This window comes from Balaenoptera physalus, assembly GCF_965194825.1.
Source record: "Balaenoptera physalus genome assembly, chromosome: 3".
Taxonomy (NCBI): Eukaryota; Metazoa; Chordata; class Mammalia; order Artiodactyla; family Balaenopteridae; genus Balaenoptera; species Balaenoptera physalus.
The window spans coordinates 54,846,112-54,869,494 of record NC_138890.1 but is presented as its reverse complement, the minus strand read 5'-3'; the positions used below and the strand labels follow the sequence as shown (position 1 = coordinate 54,869,494).

The window sequence follows — 23,383 nt, the reverse complement described above, 5'->3', positions numbered from 1 at the left end:
GTTTCACCATGTAGTTCATTACTGCCAATAAAATTATTGGTGCTTTCTTAGTGGTTTTACTATCTTTTCTTATCTCAGACCTCTCTTATCGTTGAAAATGTTGAAATTTAAGTCTGCAACTACACAAGATTTAAGGCACTTAGAGAAAAGATGAGAGTGATTGAGAGTCCCTAGGGATTGATAATGTGAAATGGAGCTTTTCACCTCCAAATTATAGTTCATATGTGGCATGGGTGGTAAGTGATTTAAAGTCATTATCATCAAATAGTTGCTCCATGGCCTTTGTGGAGTGAATGACGATTTTAGCTCCTAGTGCCTCCTGGACCTAGATCATAATCACCCTCAATACAATTAGCACTAACTGGATGACTTGCTGGCTATCACAGCAGACAGACTGAGAAATATGTTATTGAATTTTACTCCTTTCCCATCTCATATACTCAATATACTCAGTCCCCTTAGATATCAAAGTATTCTGAGGGCTTTTGGAAAAGTCTTAAGTTTAGAGCTCTTCTGTAGACACTTGGAGGAATATCAATTGCAAACTTCCCCTAATATTTCTATTTTCCAAATTCACAGCAGCCACTAATACCAAACTTAAAGCACTTCATGATAATATTATTCACAGTTAGAATGACAAAGGATGCAAGAATTATGCCAGAGGCTCAGTGAGAAAAGACGAGCTAAAGAAAACACATCAGTACAGTTCTAAAGAACCTAGTCAGTGCTGCATCTGAGTGTATTTAAAAGGGAGTCAGGTTTAACATTATATTATATAATCCAATTTCCAATACAGGAACAAAACTATATTATATAATCCAATTTCCAATACAGGAATAAAACCTCTTATGCACTATAACCTCATAATAATCCTATCCAGCATGTCCACACAAATATCTATTTTCTTTAGAAGCCACCATACTGTTCTTCAAAGTTAAGAGTTCTTCCTATTACAAAAATTTCTCATGACTGAATATATGAAATATAAAACAGCCAAAAGGAAGGCCACAAAATGGCTTCCTATATATGTTCACACTTCAAAATTTTCAAGTTCTGCTTTTTGTGGCCTATAAGTTCTAAGGATGGCATTATCATTCTACAGTACCTGGTTTATTGAAGGAACATGCTAAATGTCTACAACCAAATGGATGAACCTTGAAAACATTTTGCTAAGTGAAATAAGACATACAAAAGAACAATATTGTATGATTCCACTATACAGGTACCTAGAACAGTCAAATACATAGAGTAGAAGAGTAGTTACCAGCGACTACAGGGAGGAAGAATGGGGAGTTATTATTTAATGGGTATAGAGTTTCAGTTTGGGATGATGAAAAAGTTATAGAAATGGACAGTGTGATGGTTGCACATCAATGTGAATGTACTTAACGCTACCGAACTGTACACTTAAACAATGACTAAAACGGTCAATTTTATGTTATGTGTATCTTACCACAATTTTTTTAAATGTCTGCAAACAAAAAAATTCCTAGTCCTAACATATTGCTGGTACACAGTGAAAAAAGCATCAGTGTTTCCCTCATGCTAGTACACACTTTCCCTTCACCCTCACAGGTATAATTCTCAAGGCCCTATCAAACAATGTTTTCTCCATAAAATCATCTCTGCTCACCACAGCTGGAAATAATCCCACCTTTTTCTGTGTGTAAACTTTACTATATCTCTCTTACTGTACTCAGCAGTTTCTCCTTAGATTATGGTTATGTACTTCAATAGCTTAGTCCCCTACTCCTTCACTAGATGCAGCCTCCTAACGAACAGTACATTGTGGACTCCCCAAAGCCCCTAGTACCTACATAGGAGTCTCTGCATACACACTTATCTCTACACACACTACACATGACAGTCTCTCAAGAAATGACAACAGAAGGTATACGAATGACTTCAAGAGAACAAAAAATACATGGTAGAACGAATTCCAAAGGGCTATTTTAAGTCTTCTATGTAAATGGAATGTTGTTACCCTGAATATAGTTCCATAAATTGGTCACTGTATGGGATTTGTAAACCTTTTCAGAAAATTTTATACTGATGGTATTTGGCCCAATCAACTCTTGATTGCCATCAAGAAGAGAAGAGAGAGATCATGCAAAATAAGGAATCTCAACATTAATTTGTCTTCATAATTTGGAAGAAAAATAATACAGAAACAAACTAATTCCCTTCACACTCTTCTCAGCATAAGACCAGCTGAGTAATTAAAAAAAGAAGCTATACAATCCCACTACTGGGCATATACCCTGAGAAAACCATAACTCAAAAAGAGTCATGTACCACAATGTTCACTGCAGCACTATTTACAATAGCCGGGACATGGAAGCAACCTAAGTGTCCACTGACAGATGAGTGGATAAAGAAGATGTGGCACACATATACAATGGAATATTACTCAGCCATAAAAAGAAACGAAATTGAGTTATTTGTAGTGAGGTGGATGGACCTAGAGTCTGTCACACAGAGTGAAGTAAGTCAGAAAGAGAAAAACAAATACCTTATGCTAACACATATATATGGAATCTAAAAAAAAAAAAAAAGGTCTGATGAGCCTAGGGGCAGGAGAGGAATAAAGATGCAGACTAGAGAATGGACTAAGGACACGGGGAGGGGGAAGGGTAAGCTGGGACGAAGTGAGAGAGTAACACTGACATATATACACTACCGAATGTAAAATGGATAGCTAGTGGGAAGCAGCTGCATAGCACAGGGAGATCAGCTCGGTGCTTTGTGACCGCCTTAGACGGGTGGGATAAGGAGGGTGGGAGGGAGATGCAAGAGGGAGGAGATATGGGGATATATGCATATGTATAGCTGATTCACTTTGTTATACCACAGAAACTAACACAACATTGTAAAGCAATTATACTCCAATAAAGATGTTAAAAAAAAAAGCTATAAATTATTATATCAGGGGCTTCCCTGGTGGCACAGTGGTTGAGAGTCCACCTGCCAGTGCAGGGAACACAGGTTCGATCCCTGGTCCGGGAGTATCCCACATGCCGCGGAGCAACTGAGCCCGTGCGCCACAACTGCTGAGCCCACATGCTGCAACTACTGAGGCCCATGCGCCTAGAGCCCGTGCTCCGCAGCAAGACAGGCCGCCGCAATGAGAAGCCTGCGCACTGCAATGAAGGGTAGCCCCCACTTGCCGCAATTAGAGAAAGCCCGCGCGCAGCAATGAAGACCCAACACAGGCAAGATAAATAAATTAAATAAATTAATTAATTTTAAAAAAATTATTATATCAAATCTAATCATAGGAGATCTAGACTTAATCTTGCTAAGAAATTAAGATTATTTACATATTTTACCCGGAGGCACATTGTCTAAAAGAAAGAATATGAGCTTTGGAGTCAAATATATCTAAGTTTGAATTCCAGCTCCAGGATTTACTAGCTGTATGAACTTTGCAAGTTATTTAGCCTTTCTAACCTCCATTTTATCATCTGCAAAAGGGGAATAATACCCTCAATGTTATAGTGTTGTAAAAGGATTAAATGGCTAATACATGGCAGACACTCAATAACTTTTACTCTGTTTCTCTTCCTTCCCCAGGAACAGATTCAGTCAAGCAGGTTAGTTTGGAATATTAAGGGAATATGTTCCTTAATTCTGAATACTTCTGAGCGTTGGAAATGGCTTATTACAATTTTAAAGCTAGATGGAACCCTGGAAAAATATTTAATCCAGTGTCCTCATTTCACTAAAACAGAAATCAGTTTAGAGCTTAAGTGACATGGCCAAGTCACCAAGCTACCTAGTCACAATGTCCCAAAAGAGAATATAGGTGTCCTGATTCTGGGTCCAACACTCTTTCCACAACATTACATGACTGTCCCTAAGCAAGACAGTTACTTTTCTTTCTCCCCTCTGCTTAGAACTCATCAAATCCACAAGCTACTGCCAAATGTGCACTTCAAGGAAACCATTTACCTTTGATTCCTCGGTCCACCTTCATTAAACGCCGGATTATAGAATCACGGTTATCTCCTTGCCTGATTTCAATTTTGGTTGAGAAGTGGCCATTGAATGGCTGAGAATTCACTAGGGAAACTGATACACCAGGCTAAGAAAATAAAGAGAAAATGAGTGTTATAAGAAATCAAACTTGAATACTGCTGAGGGAGAAGGAATCTCTGCTAGATTTTTAATGCCCAATGAAAGACAGATTTAATTCTGGTATTCTAAAATCAAGACCAAGGGATACTCAGATATGAAAGAAAAAATGTACAAAAGCTCATGCTTATAACCAAATGCCTAGGTAAAAATGACTACGAGTACACGTATCAATACTGATGATGGATAAAAACAATAATTCTATTTTCTCTTCTAAAACTACCACCATTTATTAAATTCCTACTATGTACCAGATACTGTACGAAGCACTTTATAGACATTATTCCTATATCCTGAAAGGCAGTTCCTTAAGACCCCTTTTCACAGATGAAAAGCTGAGAACCAGAAAGATTAACAAAGTAGCCCAAGGTCACATAGCTAGTATGAGGCAGAGCCTCACGTTTACTGAGCATAAACTCAGTTCTATGCCATACTAACGCCTACATAATATAAGCTATATAGTTAAAGAACTTGCTCATTATTTTAAGTGGAAAAAGTCAACTGAGCCTTATGAAACTTAAATACATAGTAGCTTAATGGAATGCTTGAAAGAAGCTTGAAATAAACATATTTGTATGGGGAAAACTATTTCATGTACCTATATCCATGGCCCAAATGACTGTACTTTCAAAAGCCACCATACCTTAATGTAATGAGACTATTTATAATCTGATGATAAATTTAGGAGGTCTGCATGATCATGATTACTTCATTCTTTCAAAATAGACTTTTTCTGCTTGCTGCATTTTCAATTAAATGTGGTAAAAGTAGCAGGATATATGTTAAGTCCTCTGCTTATCAAGAAAAGTAGGGCATTTATGGACTCTCACAATGGCACTCCAGTGAACTTTACCAAATGCTGCCATTCTGAATGGATTCTTCAAGAGTTAATAAATAAAATATCCCCAAACTTCAAAACCTATTTATCTTCACCAATAATGGCCAAAAAATAAGAAATTAAAAAAGCATTTCCAGGGCTTCCCTGGTGGCGCAGTGGTTAGGAATCCGCCTGCCAATGCAGGCGACATGGGTTCCAGCCCTGGTCCGGGAGGATCCCACATGCCGTGGAGCAACTAGGCCCGTGCGCCACAGCTGCTGAGCCTGCGCTCTGGAGCCCGCGAGCCACAGGTACTGAAGCTTGCGCACCTAGAGCCTGTGCTGCGCAACAAGAGAGGCCACCACAATGAGAAGACTGCGCACTGCAATGAAGACCCAACGCAGTCAAAAATAAATAAATAAATAAATTTATTTTAAAAAAAAAGCATTTCCAGTAGAATGTGAAATGATGCATCAATCTGGTTTATGCCAGAAACCAAAAGTGTTGAATACCATTATTAAACCAAAACTCATCTGAAATATGAAAGCTCCTTTTCACTGTTAAAAAAAGTTTCACATTTCAATGTCCACTACCTTTTTTTTTAAGTCAGGTTTTGAAAATCATATTCTTATTTTTAAAATCACAATCAACATCTGATGCTACCCATGATAGTAGAGTAAGGAAAAGTGAGGGTTGCATTAACCAGGGAATTAGAGGACCTCAAATCCAGACCCACTGCTAACCAACTAAGTGGCCTAAGCCAAGCTAATCACTTAACTTCTCTGGACCTCACTTCCTTCTATCGTTAAAATGATGGTTTTAGATGTAAAGCTCTCTAAGGTCTCTTCTAGCTCTAAAATGCAATGATTCAGTGAGATTCTTTCAACTTACTTCTGTTCTAAAGACATTAAGTGGTTTCCCAGGACAGCAGTCTTCCCTGACTTTATCTTCTGCTTCAGAGGCAAACTTGACTTCTATGTGTTCTAGCTAAGTAGAGGGGAAAAAATGGAAGTCATCAGTATCACTTAATATGATTGGAATTAATCATCACCTCATTTCACCAAAGAGCAAAACCAGTTTCTCCACTTATCATGAAATGGCTTGTGCAGTTTTATTATTTTCCGTATAAACATTAAATGAAACCTATCATCAAGTATTGAACACTCATGGTAGATGCCTCATAGTATGTTAATTTATATAGTCATGTTTACCATCTTCTATAAGGAAATCTGGCATCTACCTGCTCCCTAAGAGGAAACAAAAATCAGTATAAAAGGCTTTCACTCAAATAAATGGAAAAACTCAGAAATGTAGCAAATTGCATATACCTGAATACAAGATGACCCTAAATAAAGTGTTCCCATTGTCCCAGTGAAAATATCCAAGAAGTTTTTTGACCTCCATGAGTATATATGAACATTTAGAAATATACATAAAATAGATGTCTACTGATACTTACTTTATTAACACATTTATAATTACATGACATAAAATGCTTATTTAGAAATGCTTATTTCTTCCATTCCTGTATTTCATAAAACAATTTTATTCACACTCTAAACCTGCACTTCTTTACTTTAGTGTTTTCATTATTACTAGAACCACTTTTTGAATCCTCTAACACAATTTCCTATAGAAAATTATCTTTCCTTCTGCCTAAGGTGAATGAGAGACAGCATTTTTAGAATCTATATATTAAATTGTCACTGGGGCAGGAAGATGGAATGGGGAGAAACTCAGATATGTGAAAGCTACTGGTAATGGTCTAGTTCCTGAGTTGGGCAGTAGCTTCATGAGTGGTGATTATATTACTAATTAAGAAAAAAACAAACAGGGCCAAACATGGACCACTGATAATATATAATGAATCAAGGATTCTAATTAATCCAAATCTGTGATTCTGAGGTCTTAAAGGGAGGGGGGTAAAAAAAGCAATCCAGAATACCCCATAATATGAGAGATTTTGAAAGCATTTGAATATAAGGTCTCTCCTCATTTTTTTTTATGGATAATTTTGAAGAGGAAATCCAGGCATATACAGTTAGTATTTTAGGAATAGAATAACTTTTAAGTGAAATAAGAGAACAGATCATTTCTTCTTCCTGTAATTTCTATACCATCCATTCTCTTTCCCACCAAAATATATTTGGCAAAGGTACTAAACATAGAAGATGAAGTTTATAAAAAGGTTTATTATAAAACTAAAGAACTGGACTGTTTACTACAGTTAACTAGTTATTATAATCCCAGGCCCCTCTTACCTCAAGGGAATTGGTCAGATAGACTATATTCTCCATGAGCACTGCCTGTTCGTCAAATTCTAATTGCAAATCCAGAACACGAGGTCCCATCTTCTCCAGATTTTCCTAGCGGCCAAAATGGTTTTGAAAAACAAAATCACATTAAGAATATGATGAAAAGAACATATTTCTGCCAAAGCAATCAGTCTCTCAAGTGATAATATCTTCAAATCTGAACAGTTAAAGGAAAGGCCTTGGACTCATGGTTTCCCTTATCTATGTTTGCTTGGTAATGAAATTACTCGCTGAGAGTAATTATCATTTAAAGTATGATAAGATTAAGACAGCACTGAAAGGACTAGAAGGACAAGGTTTTCAGATTTTTATAAAAGAAATATGATTTCATCAGTTAATTTAGCCTGGCTTAGTATGCAAACCTGAAGAACTCACTTTGACAAGGAATCAAACAAATGTCTTTAAATACCCTGTCAGGTAACAAATAAAATAAATTAAATTAAATTAAATTAAATGTTTCCAAGGTACCACATCTGTAAAGCTATTTCAAGAAACAGTGAATTAATAATAACCAAACAAAACATTCCTATAAATTTAAATTTTTTTTAAAGGTCAGATTATATGGGTACTCAGATAATCCTGTGACATATAAAAAACCATTTCTTATTCTTAATTTTCTTTAACATTAAATAAAATATCAATATTTGCTGCTCAAGATGTAACCTTCAAGACCTAAGTTCATATGCACAAATACAGCTAACTGCCTAGAATATGTTTCACTTACATGAAAGTGACCTGACATGATTCTTAATATTCACTACCTTCATTTACCATCCAAGTTGTTTCTTTTCCCATGAGGTGCTAGAAAACCCTTTTCTTATTCCCAGATTTATTAAACACTTTTCAAAGTTTCAAACCACTAATTTGCCTGATAATGCCAAGTCATACCAATATTACTGAAAAAATATTTTACTACTCAAAAAATCTAACACTGGTTTTTCAAAAAGCCAACCCTTGAATCTAACATCATTTAAAATCAGTTTCACTGGATTCTATAAAGCATGTCACCAAAATTAATTGCCTCTGCAACCAACAATGGGATATTTTGTTGATTTCCCCATATTGACAATGGATCTGACATTTTGACCCATGGCACTAGCTGGGAACCAATGAATTATGAGCATACCAGCAAACATAACTTATTAGTTATTAGTGTAAGTCAAGCCATGATTCTAAATTATTTCTGAAACTTCAAATACCATAAGGCTCAGATAGTTGACTCTTGTTCTAGGAGAATTAAAAGGCTTTCCTAAGAACACAATCTACTCCAATACAAGACAAGCTAAGAGTTTTGGTCTCTTATCAGGCAGTCATCTGTAGCTTACAAGATTCAAGAATTAATCTAAAGTATAAGAATAACCATTACATGCTTAGCAGGCTGGAAGACACTGATATACATTTCCTTAAAAATGTACTGAGCCTACTTTTTGACAGGTAGTATTAAAATGTATTATGTATATTAATTCATTTACTCCTCACAGCACTCCTAAAAGGTAGGTTCTATTAATTTCCTATTTTATAGATGAAAAATGCTGTGGCCCAGAGAATTTAAGTGATTTGTCTAAGTCCTCCAAACTAAAAAGTGACAGAAAACAGGATTTGGGCCAAGATTTGTCTGCCCCCAGAGTCTGAAATCTTAAGCAATATACAGTCTTCTTTCTGTTTCTCTTTGTCAGGAAATCCACCAGATCAGTTATATATATGAAAAAGACTAAGAGTTTAACCCAAAGATTCTCAAGGGGGGAGCTATGGTAGGGGGCTGATTTTGCTACCAGGAGATATTTGGCAATGTATGGAGGCATTTTTGGTTGTCATAACTTGAGTAGGGGAGGGAGAAATTCTACTGGCATCCAGTGGGTAGAAGCCAAGGACACTGCTAAACCCCCTATAGTGCACAGGACAGCCCCCCACAACCAAGAACTATCCAGCCTAAAATACACATTGAGCCATTGTTGAGAAACCCTGATCTAACCACTATAAACAACGTTTATCCTGTTAAGCTAAACCTATACAAATGTAGACTCTTGTTCCAGTAATAGGATCTAGTAAAAATACTCTAATGTAAGCCAAAAGACTATGCTTCCTCCTTAAACTGAAAAGAAGGGAAGGTAGAATATGAAGAGAATCATTTAGTGCAGTAATTCTCAACCAATTTTTCTTCCACAATACATATTTTTCACACACTCAGCAATTCCACAGGTAAACCCCAAATCTGATCACTCATTTCCACAACCGCTGATTGAAAAGTGCTATTTTAGCAGATTTCTTGGGGGAGACTGTGCCCAAAGTGTTCCTCTTCCTTCTACTATCCTATCTAACCATTACCCACGTGGTCACAGCTGCACAAGGTCCACAGCTTACCTTAATCATGGCGACAAATGGCATCACTTTCTTCATGTATTTCTTCAATTCTGGCAAATTGACTAGTTCACTAGCAATGACTTTGTTATCAGGCAATTTTCCACTGTTGGTCTAAAAAAAAGAGTGGGAGAGGAATGTGAAGAAAAATATTTTAAAGATAATGTAGGATAGTAGATGCGCCTGTAAGGAACTAGCCAGACATGAAATGGTGGCCTCTGCCAATCTGCTAGAGAGCAGCAGAAGAGGATGCAGCCTCTAGCATCACGGGGAGGTGAAAGGTAAATGAATAATACAGAAAGGAATCTCCTCTTTCCTCTAAATTCAAAGGACACATGTTTTTTTCGGGTAAAGGAGAAGAGCACGTGCATCATGCTGAAATATTTAATTTTCCCTTACACTAATGATACCTCTAGGATTGTAACATTAGATCTTATCTAGTGATAAAATGGTCTTATAAAAATCCTATTTGTCTTCAAACTTCTCAAAGCATTTCACTAGTCATATCAAAATGAAAACTATACAACTGGGCTTCCCTGGTGGCGCAGTGGTTGAGAATCTGCCTGCCAATGCAGGGGACATGGGTTCGAGCCCTGGTCTGGGAAGATCCTACGTGCCGCGGAGCAACTAAGCCTGTGAGCCACAACTATTGAGCCTGCGCGTCTGGAGCCCGCAAGACACAACTACTGAGCCTGCTCGTCTGGAGCCTGTGCTCCGCAACAAGAGAGGCCACAACAGTGAGAGGCCCGCGCACGGCAATGAAGAGTGGACCCCGCTCGCCGCAACTACAGAAAGCCCGCGCAAAGAAACGAAGACCTAAAGCAGCCAAAAATAAACAAACAAATAAATAAATAGATAAATAAATAAAGTGGACAATAAGGTTGTTTAAAAAAAAAAACTATACAACTATCATATAAGATGTATTATAATGTCTGCTTTTGAACACTGCCTTATAAACTGTTACCACAAATGTGAAAAAAGAATCTCTAGCTATCAACCTGTTAAAAATAATATAATTTCTATCTACCAAAAATAAATATCTATATCATAAGCACTAATATGCAGACAGTCCCAAATGAGCTGCCTGAATTTAAATTCACTCCTGCAAACATCAATAGAGGAGAAATAAAGTAAGCGGCCTTTACAGACTTTTGGGTGACCAATTTTCTCCTTATTGTAAAAGAATCGCACCAAAGCCAGGGTTGGGAATAAATCTAAAAGAAAAGTAACATACAGTAAGATTTCCAATAATCTATTTACTTTCAGTTCTAACCTTTACTAGAGTACATAGGAAAAAATATTTTCTCCACTTGCCAATACGTTGCTTTGAAATACATAAGAAAAAGGAGAGGATGGAACACACTCTTTTCTCCTTATGTCACCAAAAAGGTGCCATATTGAACATAAGAACATTCTTCTCGATTATAAACTGACATTCTTTTAGTTCTTTTGGATGAAAACAAATGAAAATTTTAAACGAAGCTGGTCATTCCAAATAATGCCAATAGATGACGTTGATTTCAAACTATGTAATCTAGTCAATAAATATAACTAAAAATATAACTTCTAAAAGAACAGTGGTGATTAACTTTTTAATATCTGGGACATTACATACCATATTCGGTTCTTCTGCTTCCTTGAAAATGCTGGTATGAATATATACGCCACTGAGGCAAAATTTCATTTTTCTAACTACCAAAGTAGCTTTTACTCTTTTACTTACCATAAGTCAAAACTCTGCAAGCAGATTCTAAAAGCTACACTCCATTTCTATCAAACGCAATCAAAGGAAGAGGTAGTTCTCCATAAAAACAGGTTCACATATTGTAGAACACAAAAATACTTGCTCTTCTCTTTCCATTAAATCTTACAAATATAAAAGTTCTTCTGAGTATTTCTTGGTTAACCATGAAAAGTACTGAGGCAAAATTCCAATAAAGGTCTAGAAAATCAAAGCTAAGGATTCTTCCTTTCTATTACCACTTTACGCTTTGGCCATAATCCCTATTTGGTCTCTCTCTTTCTTTCTCTTTTTAAAGTGTGCCTTAATGGTTTCTGTCCACCAATAACTGTTGTTTATAACCTGAGCAAAAATTCTACAACATATACTTTGTTTCCATATTTTGAACGTGAAAGGAAAAAGGAAGGTGAACTTTTTTCTCTAGGAAAACCTAGAACTAAGTTTAAATATTGACTTCCCCTTAAATACAACTATCATATTTAATAGCTATTTACCTGACAATCAAAAACACAACATCAAACTCTCCATTTCTATGGGTAATTATCAAATTGGACATTTTCTTTTAAATTACTCAAGAGCCAAGCTTCAAATTTTTTCAAACATAATAATGTTAAGGCTTCATGAATGCCAGTGTTCAAGGCACAACAAATCCAAAAGGCAAACTCAGTCCTTTTGCTTCAGAATTTTAACCACACATATGAAAAAGTCCTACACCTTTTGATTACATACAACTAGATCTAGTATTTTTTTATGAAAGTTTCAGAAATGATGAAAAACAGCTTTTCCCTTGGCATCCATTTAAGAGCCACCAAGGATAACAAATGGCACTCCATGCGTAAAGGTAATTAAACAAAGCTGCCTGTCTTCCTTCCCCTAGACATTGCCAACATCCTAAAAACAAAAACAGCATAGGCAGAACACGACACTGCTGGGGTGAGGCAGGGGGCAGTCTATTGAGAACAGCACCTCAAAGTGATGACGCAGAACTGACAAGGTGATGTGTTGCCAAGACGGATAGTTCTTTGCCACATAGATGGTGCAATGTGAAGGCTTCTGAGGGTGCTGCTTGTCAGTCTTCTACAGGGCAGAAGAAAGAAAAAAAACATTTAATCACTTTCATATACACCAAAAATGAAAGAACCCTCTCCCAGTATATAGCACTACTGCCTTTAACATTAAAAAATATGCATACAATAGAACTGCATTAGAAATGAAAATAGCCCTACATTAGCAATGAATATAGTCCTAATGAAAGTTGTCTTTATTTTCATTACTATTAAATGTTATTTGACCAATAACTTTTAAGGAATGACATTTCAAAAAAAAAAAATGACTTCACCTTCCCTTTAGCAGGTATCATATAGTTCTTGAGTCTCAGTCTAAGGTCATGTGCTACTTCCATGAGATATTGTGAGGAGCGTATCAAGGTTTCATCCACAGGACCTGCCAGAGGCCATGAAGCATTCATAACTGAGTCGGGCTTAAAAAAAAAAAAGGTTCAGTGAGATTAGACAACACAACTATTTTATGATTCTTGGTTACAGTTTCATACCAAGGCATAGCGTGTAACTGTGTGCTCAAAGTTCAAACCTGACTACACATAACACGCTTCCACAGACCCTGATCTAATGTTCCCTAGAATCCAAGCTGTGAAGTCTGACTCTACATTCTTAATTAGCATCCATTTGTACAAGCATATTGATACCCACACACATATGCTCACTTTCAAAGAAAATTATGTAATGCTAATTTGCCTAAATTTAATCTTTGTTATATAAATTATGCATACTCTCAGTTTTTATCCTATTAATACATCCAGTACTGAAAGTATGGCTATTTGGAATATATATCATGAGCACATTTTTGCATTGTTCACACATTGAAAAATACAAAAGAGCTTGGCTAATAACGCTGGAAAGGAGTTATTAAATCAGCCAATCTGTTTATCTGTAAGCCTGGGAGAAATAAATTTATCTTCACAGTAAGAATGCTAATATAATATCCCTGAATATGCAGCCCTATATATGCCAGGAATTTTATATAAAACAAGAATATTTATGCAAGTATACACTTCTATCTTTGTTTATAAGCAGCTCATAACAGTTATTTACATCTTTCTCAATATTTTCACCTTTCTAAACAAACAGTTGAGAAAACAGTATTAGTTATACATGTATTCAAATACATATTATTTGAATGTATTCAAATGTATTATAACATTTCCTAATAAGAATTAGGTGATAAACAACATGCACAAAGTCACGTTATTAAAATATATACAATAAATAAAATAAATAAATTTTTTAAAAATTAAAAAAAGGGGGGCCTCCCTGGTGGCGCAGCGGTTAAGAATCTGCCTGCCAATGCAGAGGACACGGGTTTGAGCCCTGGTCTGGGAAGACCCCACATGCCACGGAGCAACTAAGCCTGTGTGCCACAACTACTGAGCCTGTGCTCTAGAGCCTGCGAGCCACAACTACCGAGCCCACGTGCCACTACTGAAGCCCGCGTGCCCAGAGCCCGTGCCCTGCAATGAGACAAGCCACCACAATGAGAAGCCCACACACCACAACGAAGGGTAGCCCCCGCTCGCCACAACTAGAGAAAGCCCACGCACAGCAACGAAGACCCAACACAGCCAAAAATAAATTAAATAAATTTAAAAAAATTTTTTTAATAAAATAAAATATATACACCGTGTGTGTATAAATTAAGGCATATATACCCGATGTAGCTTCAGTTTAAGCTGCTGTAATAATTATGAGATAATGAACCCAATATTATTCTTGAGATACTCATTTTCAGTCTTTCTCTCTTAAGTAACATTATTATCCCAACATTTATTTAATGAGGCCAAAATCAAAACCACCCAGAACATCTTAAATGCATAAAGCTACCTTTCCCAGGAGTGTCCAGATGTGCTCACACAAATGAGGACAGAATGGAGCCAAGAGAAGTGTCTGAACTTCAATAAACCGGAAGACGAGGTCTCGGTGCATCCCTTCTATGGCCAATTCACGGTACTTATCTTTCGCAGCCTACAAAATTTGGAATTATTTACCATTTCTCTCCCCCACTTCTTTAAAATAAAATTATAGGAAAAAAACCTCAGTATCTCTATTTTAATGCATTTTTAAGTATTTAGTCTTTTAAAATTCCATAATAAACTTTAGTAAAGGTTTTACTTTATTTTTAACAGCCTGAAAATAAATGTATATCAATCCTTAGGTTAAAAACAATAAATTGTTTAAATTTATACATCTTTGATAATCTTTGCTATTAAGCATTTCTTTTTAAGCATTTCTTAGCCATTTAGGATTCTTTTGGGGGCGTTGTTTGTTCATGTCCTTTGGTCATTGTTCTTTGGACCATTAGTATTTTTTTGATGGGCTTGTCAAAATACTGAAATACAGACTGCAAATAATTTTCCAATTAACTGTGTATTTTTAAGACGATTTCAGTTATGATTTTCTTATCTATGTTGGCAAATTCATCAGAATTTTTTTGGTTATTCCTTCCTTTTGTTTTTATGATTAGGAAATATTTTTTCAATTCTAAAATCAAATAAATGTTCACTTAGCCCTGTTTTTCAGAAAAAAAAAATGTAAATCAATCCTAACAAAAGGATAATGCAGTTTTATACTGATTCTCAAGAAAAATATCTGAAAAAGACATTTTGCAATGGACATAAAAGATGAACAATTTAAACTGTGTACTAAGGGTGAATGCTGAGTAGCATGTATTAATAGCATCAAAAAGGCTGTAAATATGACACACTGCTATGCTCAGCACTTATCCTTATTTAATCACATCTCTGAAAACCAAGTTACATAAATCCCAATGTGATATTTTACAAAACTGACTGAGGAAAGCTACATTTTTACTTTAAGCACTTGAACTGCCAAACCTGAGGATATGCTGACACCTTGTGGAAAACCTCAGAAACTGTTTGCTTTCAAACTAATAGCAATTAGTTACAATTATGCCTTTGTTTTTTATCAACTTTAAAATGTTTTCCTGGAAAACCTGACTAATTTTTAGATTTAACATCTTTATTAACCCACAGCTCAACTAAGAATAGAATTACTTATATTAAAGAGACATAATAGAAAAAGTACCCAAGAAAACTATTTAAAATCACAATTTATTGAATATTTTACAAATTTTCAGTCTCCACTTAAGATGAGTTATAATGCTACAGCAGGAGGGGAAAAAAGAAGAAATACATCATATTCACAATGACATATTTTATAGCTACTAAAAGAATAGCCTACCTGAAACTCAAAAAACCCTGTTTTCAAAGCTTCTTTAAACATCATCTTTTCATAGTTTTGATCTGTTTTTATAATGCCTGCATTCATTTCACTATTGAATAGGAAAAAAAAGGTAATTGAGTTTAAAGGCAAGTACATATATATAGGTATAAAAAACTTCCACACATACTAATAAACATTAAAATGAGAACAATGCATGAAACATTTAAGACTGCTCAACTACAAAACCATCTTTGTGTTCCTCAAAACTGACTATTGCAGCCTCCCACTGTCTATCCACTCTTGAGTATTGTCGTAACACTACTTAGGGCTCCTGTTTATGACAAGAGTTAACCACATGCTTGTTTAAAAATTCCTTGATGGTCACCCTGATACCAAAATCAGACAAAGATACTACAAAAAAAGAAAATTACAGACTAATATCACTGATGAATATAGATGGAAAAATCCTCAACAAAATACTAGCAAACAGAATCTAACAACACATTAAAAGGATCATACACCATGATCAAGCGGGATTCATCCCAGAGATGCAAGGATTCTTCAATATACGTAAATCAATCAATGTGATAAACCATATTCACAAATTGAAGAATAAACACCATATGATCATCTCAATAGATGCAGAAAAAGCTTCTGACAAAATTCAACACCCATTTATAATAAAAACTCTCCAGAAAGTGGGCATAGAGGGAACCTACCTCAACATAATAAAGGCCATATATGACAAACCCACAGCAAACATCATTCTCAATGGTGAAAAACTGAAAGCATTTCCTCTAAGATCAGGAACGAGACAAGGATGTCCACTCTCACCACTATTATTCAACATAGTTTTGGAAGTCCTAGCCACGGCAATCAGAGAAGAAAAAGAAATAAAAGGAATACAAATTGGAAAAGAAGAAGTAAAACTGTCACTGTTTGCAGATGACATGATACTATACATAGAGAATCCTAAAGATGCCACCAGAAAACTACTAGAGCTAATCAATGAATTTGGTAAAGTAGCAGGATACAAAATTACTGCACAGAAATCCCTTGCATTCCTACATACTAATGATGAAAAATGTGAAAGTGAAATTAAGGAAACACTCCCATTTACCATTGCAACAGAAAGAATAAAATACCTAGGAATAATCCTACCTAAGGAGACAAAAGACCTCTATGCAGAAAACCATAAGACACTGATGAAAGAAATTAAAGATGATACCAACAGATGAAGAGAGATACCGTGTTCTTGGACTGGAAGAATCAATATTGTGAAAATGACTATACTACCCAAAGCAATCTACAGATTCAACGCGATCCCTATCAAATTACCAATGGCATTTTTTACGGAACTAGAACAAATCATCTTAAAATTTGTATGGAGACACAAAAGACCCCGAATAGCCTAAGCAGTCTTGAGGGAAAAAACAGAGCTGGAGGAATCAGACTCCCTGACTTCAGACTATACTACAAAGCTACAGTAATCAAGACAATATGGTACTGGCACAAAAACAGAAATATAGATCAATGGAACAAGATCGAAAGCCCAGAGATAAACCCACGCACCTATGGTCAACTAATCTATGACAAAGGAGGCAAAGATATACAATGGAGAAAAGATAGTCTCTTCAATAAGTGGTGCTGGGAAAACTGGACAGCTACATGTAAAAGAATGAAATTAGAATTCTCCCTAACACCATACACAAAAATAAACTCAAAATGGATTTGAGACCTAAATGTAAGACCGGACACTATAAAACTCTTAGAGAAAAACATAGGAAGAGCACTCTTTGACATAAATCACAGCAAGATATTTTTTGATCCTCCTCCTAGAGTAATGGAAATAAAAACAAAACTAAACAAATGGGACCTAATGAAACTTCAAACCTTTTGCACAGCAAAGGAAACCAGAAACAAGACGAAAAGACAACCCTCAGAATGGGAGAAAATATTTGCAAATGAATCAAAGGACAAAGGATTAATCTCCAAAATATATAAACAGCTCATGCAGCTCAATATTAAAAAAAACAAACAACCCAACCCAAAAATGGGCCGAAGACCTAAATAGACATTTCTCCAAAGAAGACATACAGATGGCCAAGAAGCACATGAAAAGCTGCTCAACATCACTAATGATTAGAGAAATGCAAATCAAAACTACAATGAGGTATCACCTCATACCAGTTAGAATGGGCATCCTCAGAAAATCTACAAACAACAAATGCTGGAGAGGGTGTGGAGAAAAGGGAACCCTCTTGCACTGTTGGTGGGAATGTTAAATTGATACAGCCACTATGGACAACAGTATGGAGGTTCCTTAAAAAACTAAAAATAGAATTACCATATGATCCAGCAATCCCACTACTGGGTATATACCCAGAGAAAACCATAATTCAAAAAGACACATGCACCCCAATGTTCATTGCAGCACTATTTACAATAGCCAGGTCACAGAAGCAACCTAAATGCCCATCGACAGACGAATGGATAAAGAAGTTGTGGTACATATATACAATGGAATATTACTCAGCCATAAAAAGGAACGAAATTGGGTCATTTGTTGAGACGTGGATGGATCTAGAGACTGTCATACAGAGTGAAGTTAAGTCAGAAACAGAAAAACAAATATCGTATATTAACACATATATGTGGAACCTAGAAAAATGGTACATATGAACCGGTTTGCAGGGCAGAAGTTGAGACACAGATGTAGAGAACAAACATATGTACACCAAGTGGGGGAAAGCCGCGGGGTGGTGGGGATGGTGGTGTGATGAATTGGGCGATTGGGACTGACATGTATACACTGATGTGTATAAAATTGATGACTAATAAGAACCTGCTGTATAAAAAAATAAATAAAATTAAATTCAAAAATTAAAAAAACAAAAAAATTCCTTGCTGGAAACTTTATTAAGAAGCCCAAAATGCAATATGAAAATAGCTTTACTAAGGCTGTAGTCAGGTTTAATTGTTGCATTTTAAACAACTGACATTGGATTAAAAAAATATTCCCTACGCTACCTCAGGCCCTTCATAATTTGGCCTAATAAGGCCCCAACTTGTTTGATCTCCTACTTCTGCCCTCCACATACTGTACACTTCAAATAAATACCATACTCTTTCCATGGCTTTCTCCTCTCCCTCAAAAATTAGGTTTATTTTTCAAGAAACCCAGAACTCACATGCCATCTCCTCTAATTTCCCTCTATCCCTACTATTGCACTTATAATTGGTTGGGTAAGTGTTTTTCTCTCCTGCTAGACTACAATGAAGGATCAAGTCTTATTCATCTTTGTAATACCAGTGCTTAGGATGTTCCTGATACAAAGAGATTGATAAATGTTTTTTGAAGAAAAAAGACAATTCTTTTCCTTTAACCTACTTTTCCTTTAACCATTCCACCCTCCTCTAATGCAAGACAGCATGGTAAAATGGTCATGAGAATGGGCTTTGGAGACAGAAACAAATTCATATCCCAAGTTTGAAATTACCAGCTTTGAGACATTTAATGAAATACTTAATTTTTCTAAGCTTCAATTTCTTTAACTATAAAATAGAGCTAATAATATCTTTAACATATAAAATTGCTGGAAGGCTAAAATCAGATAATGGATGCAAAGTAATTAGCATAGTACCTGGCACAAGTAAGCTTTCAGTGAATAGTAGTTATCATTAACTTCTAATTTATTTAATGAGGAAAAAAAAGAAAACTTAAAAATACACCAGGACTAAGCAACTCTAAAGTACAAAGTGGTTGGGGTCCATAGATTACCTGGCAAAAACTCTATCATTGAAGGTGCTGGCAGGACCACTTCTTAGGCTATCCCAGTTGGCAACCATTTCTTTCACCCATTCCACCCAGGTGTACAGACGGAGAATACCTGCATCTGCCATGGTTTCCACAAAGTTAGCATCTTCAACAGTGTCACCAGCATCAGCTAGAGCCAAGCGCATTCCTGGAAGAAGAAAAACTCAATCGATGATTTAAAAATGTGGTTACTGCATATCAACTACTTATCCAGTTGAGTACACTGCCAAGCCTACATACAAATTAAGAAATAACAAACGCTTTAAAGGACTACATATATCAACAGCAAAAATAAAGATCACCAAAAGTAGAATCCATAATGATGTTGCTAAAATATTTGAATTTTCTGTATTGATTTGCATACACTTAGCATCAATATGTGTTTCTTCTCAGGCATGTTGAGTTAATGAGATAAAGTGATCTTTAATGAGGCAGAGGGAAAAAATGATAAACTGGGGAAAGATATCCCTATCAACATCTCAGCCTCATTTACAGGTAGCAAAATATTACTATATTTTAATGCATTAAGAACACACAGAAGTGCCTTATGTGCACAAATACAGATTTTCTTAGTCCTAAAAGCAGATTCTTCCAACTTTCCTACTAACGAAATACAACTTTTCAACCAAAATCTTCCATTCTAAAATACTGAAAAAATTATCAATAAGAGTCTAAATAAATTACAGGACATCCTTGCAATGGAAGACTATATTGCTGTAAAAGAGTGAGGTAACTCTTGTATATCAACATGAAGTGATCTCAAACATGAACTAAGTGAAGAAGGCAAATTTCAAAACAGTATGTAGGGTATATGCTACCATCTGCGCCTTAAAGGAGGAGATGAGAATATGTAACATCAAGTTATGTATGCATTAAACATCTTTTACAATACACAAGAAGCTGAACACATTTTTTAATTTTTTATGTTGAAATAATTTTACAGTTACAGAAAAGATGCCAAAGATGAGAATAAACATATACCATTTACCGGACTCTCTTAATGTTAACAACTTACACAACCACAGTTTCAAAAGCAGGAAGTTAACATTAGTATGATACTATTAACTGAACTACAGACTTTATTCAAATTTCACCAGTGCATCCTCTAATATCCTTCTCTGTTCTAGGATCCAATCCAGAATCCCACCTTGCATTTGACTGTTGTTATCTCCTTGGTCTCTTCAAAGCTGTGACAGTTTCTCAGTCTGTCCTGGACCTTGACTTCTGATGAACAGTAGTCAGGTATTTAATAGAATTTCTCCCAACTTGGGTTTGTCTGATGTTTTCTCATGATTAAACCGATGTTATGAACCTCTGACAAGAATATCACAAAAGTGATGCTGTGTGTCTTTCTCAGTGCATCATTATCAGGGAGGTAGGTAATATTGACATGGCTTATTACTACTATTGCAAACCTTCCTCACTTGGTCAGGTAGACTGTCTGCCAAGTTTCTCCACTGTAAAGTTACTGTTTTTCCCTTTGTGATTAAGAAATATCTTGGGAGAGATACTCTGAGAATATGCAAATAATCTTTTTTTTTTTTTTTAACTTTCACCCATTGATTTTGGCAACCACTGATGGATCTTGTCTGTGACAATATTACTATGATGTTTGTCTAACGGTGATTTTATATTTCACTCAATCCTTCTACTTTATTACTTGGAATTCTTCTGAAAGGAAGACCAACAGTCCCTACTCCCCCACTTATTTATTTATTCAATTATTACTATACATTCATATGGATTCATAAATATTTAATTTATTCACTGGGTTATAATTCAATACTATCATTATTTACTTTGTTTCCTAAATTGCTCTAGCGTGGGCAATTGGGAGCCCCGTCAGGTTGGCTCCTGTGCCCTTTCAAACTGTCCCCATCCTTTTTGAAACATTTCCTTACTTTCTGGCATCATAAAGTGTTCCATGCTCATCTTGTATTTTCCCTACTCCAGCCCTCAAATCAACCCTTCTCCTAGGAGTCCTAGTTCCTTTTATTGGAGAATGGTATTTAGAAACCAAGATCTGAATGCCAGGTGTTTCACTGTCCATGCGCTCTCTCAGCAAAGAACTAGGAAAATAAATGCATGTATACTAACCCACACATAAATCTATGTTTATTTTTATATCTGTCTGTATGTAAAATAAAACCCGTGAGTTCATACTGATGTTGCCAATTCCAATCCAACACCACAGGGTTCATTCTAGCATTTCCTCTTGACCTATTTATAGCTTCTGACAATGAGCTCTCATCTATAATATATTTATTTGTTAAATCCCAGTAAACCCATAAAAGTTTCAGAATTGCTAATCTACACCTCTTTAAAAAAAAAAGTAACTACAGGATTTGTGTACAGTTCTTTTTTTGCCTTACTGCGTTCAGTCAAAATACTGTTTTTCTATGTAACTTAGGTTAGTTCTTCCCCATCCCCTTCAGTGCAGTCTCAAACTATGGTAGCCATGATCAGCAAATGATCAGCCATGATGACCAAAGACTGGGTTACATAAGAAATGACTGGTTCTTTCAGGTTAGACAGTGCATTTCTTCTCTTGACAAAGTAACAGTTAAATGGAATAGTAATGAGGCCAAGGAAAACATATTTTTTGAAGAAATGAATGCTCCTAGGTTCAAGTCACTTATATTTATACCAAATATGGAGGAAATACTTTGAAAAAGCTTCCTACATACTTAACATCTCTACAAACCAACTCTTTTTTTTTTTCTTTAAGTTTTTTTTTTTGATGTGGAACATTTTTAAAGTCTTTATTGAATTTGTTACAACATTGCTTCTCTTCTATGCTTTGGTTTTTTGGCCACAAGGCATGTGGGATCTTAGCTCCCCGACCAGGGATCGAACCCGCACCCCCTGCATTGGAAGGCGAAGTCCTAACCACTGGACCACCAGGGAAGTCCCCCTACAAACCAACTCTTTAATCTTAGAAGTAGCATGAAATTAGGAACAAACCAGGTAGCACAGTGAGTTTCCTTTGAAAGAAGACTCTAATAATCTTAGCTTAAATTTGTTCCTAAACAGATCAGATCAGCAATTCTTATGTTTTAAAAATTACGTTCCTGTACACAAAGAAAACATGAGTATTTTAAAGTATTGGTAAAAGCGAAAGAGAAAAGCAATGAAACTGAAACAACAATGCTAACTTGCCTTCTGTAATCTGAGGAGAACTGGACACTATGCAACAGCAATAACAAAAAAGCATACTCACCATCAGCTGAGTATTTGTCAAGAGCTTGGGTCAAAGTGAGGAAGTTGCCTGTGGATTTTGACATCTGAAAGAGAAAGCCAATGATCAGGCATTAGTAAGAGTATATATAAATAAAATAAACCAAATCAGCCACATCAAATTAAATGGGTTGGCCACAATCAGATAAAACCCAAAAGGATCAGAAACATGGAAAGGAAAAGATACCTTATACTAACTTTACAGAGGAGAAAACTGAAGTGACTTGTCTGAGTCACTAACCTAGTCAGTGACAAAGCTAGGACAGCATCTCCAGTCTGATACTCGGTCCACGACTCCTTCCATTAACCAATACTGTCCCTTGGGAATTGGTTTAGACACGTGGATGATTCCACTATAACTCTGCAACACTTCAGCTGGTCATAAAGAAGAGCTTTACAGCAATTACAGAGTCATTCAGCTTTACAGAGTCATTCAGAAATGAATGGACAAGCTCATGAGGCCAAAATTAGGGTTTTAGGGAACCTCCTGTCATTAGGGTCACAACTGGCTACTCAAGTTGTGCTCCGCCTGAAGGCAGCACAACTAAGGAGGAACTGTGCCCAGCCTAGCAATCTTTATTATTTAAAAAATGTTTATGTTTTTGTAACTTTGCTGATACCAAAGAAAGGTGGTCATTCTATCAATTTTCAACTATATGGCAGTAAAATATTTTGTTCTAATAAAATGAGTATAATGTACGTATAGCA

The 23,383-nt window shown here is 35.9% G+C and overlaps 1 protein-coding gene across 1 annotated transcript in view; it reads right to left on the bottom strand.

The window, feature by feature from the left end:
• Positions 1 to 23,383, bottom strand: part of LARS1 (leucyl-tRNA synthetase 1) — a 66,499-nt gene that overhangs the window by 1,946 nt on the left and 41,170 nt on the right. The window contains exons 22-31 of the mRNA XM_082454066.1: positions 22,659 to 22,722; positions 19,403 to 19,586; positions 15,640 to 15,730; positions 14,263 to 14,403; positions 12,705 to 12,845; positions 12,332 to 12,442; positions 9,628 to 9,738; positions 7,213 to 7,317; positions 5,843 to 5,938; positions 3,952 to 4,084 (exon numbers count right to left, since the gene is read on the bottom strand). Of these exons, the coding sequence (XP_082310192.1) occupies positions 3,952 to 4,084; positions 5,843 to 5,938; positions 7,213 to 7,317; positions 9,628 to 9,738; positions 12,332 to 12,442; positions 12,705 to 12,845; positions 14,263 to 14,403; positions 15,640 to 15,730; positions 19,403 to 19,586; positions 22,659 to 22,722 (1,177 nt within the window). The remainder of the gene's footprint in view (positions 1 to 3,951; positions 4,085 to 5,842; positions 5,939 to 7,212; positions 7,318 to 9,627; positions 9,739 to 12,331; positions 12,443 to 12,704; positions 12,846 to 14,262; positions 14,404 to 15,639; positions 15,731 to 19,402; positions 19,587 to 22,658; positions 22,723 to 23,383) is intronic.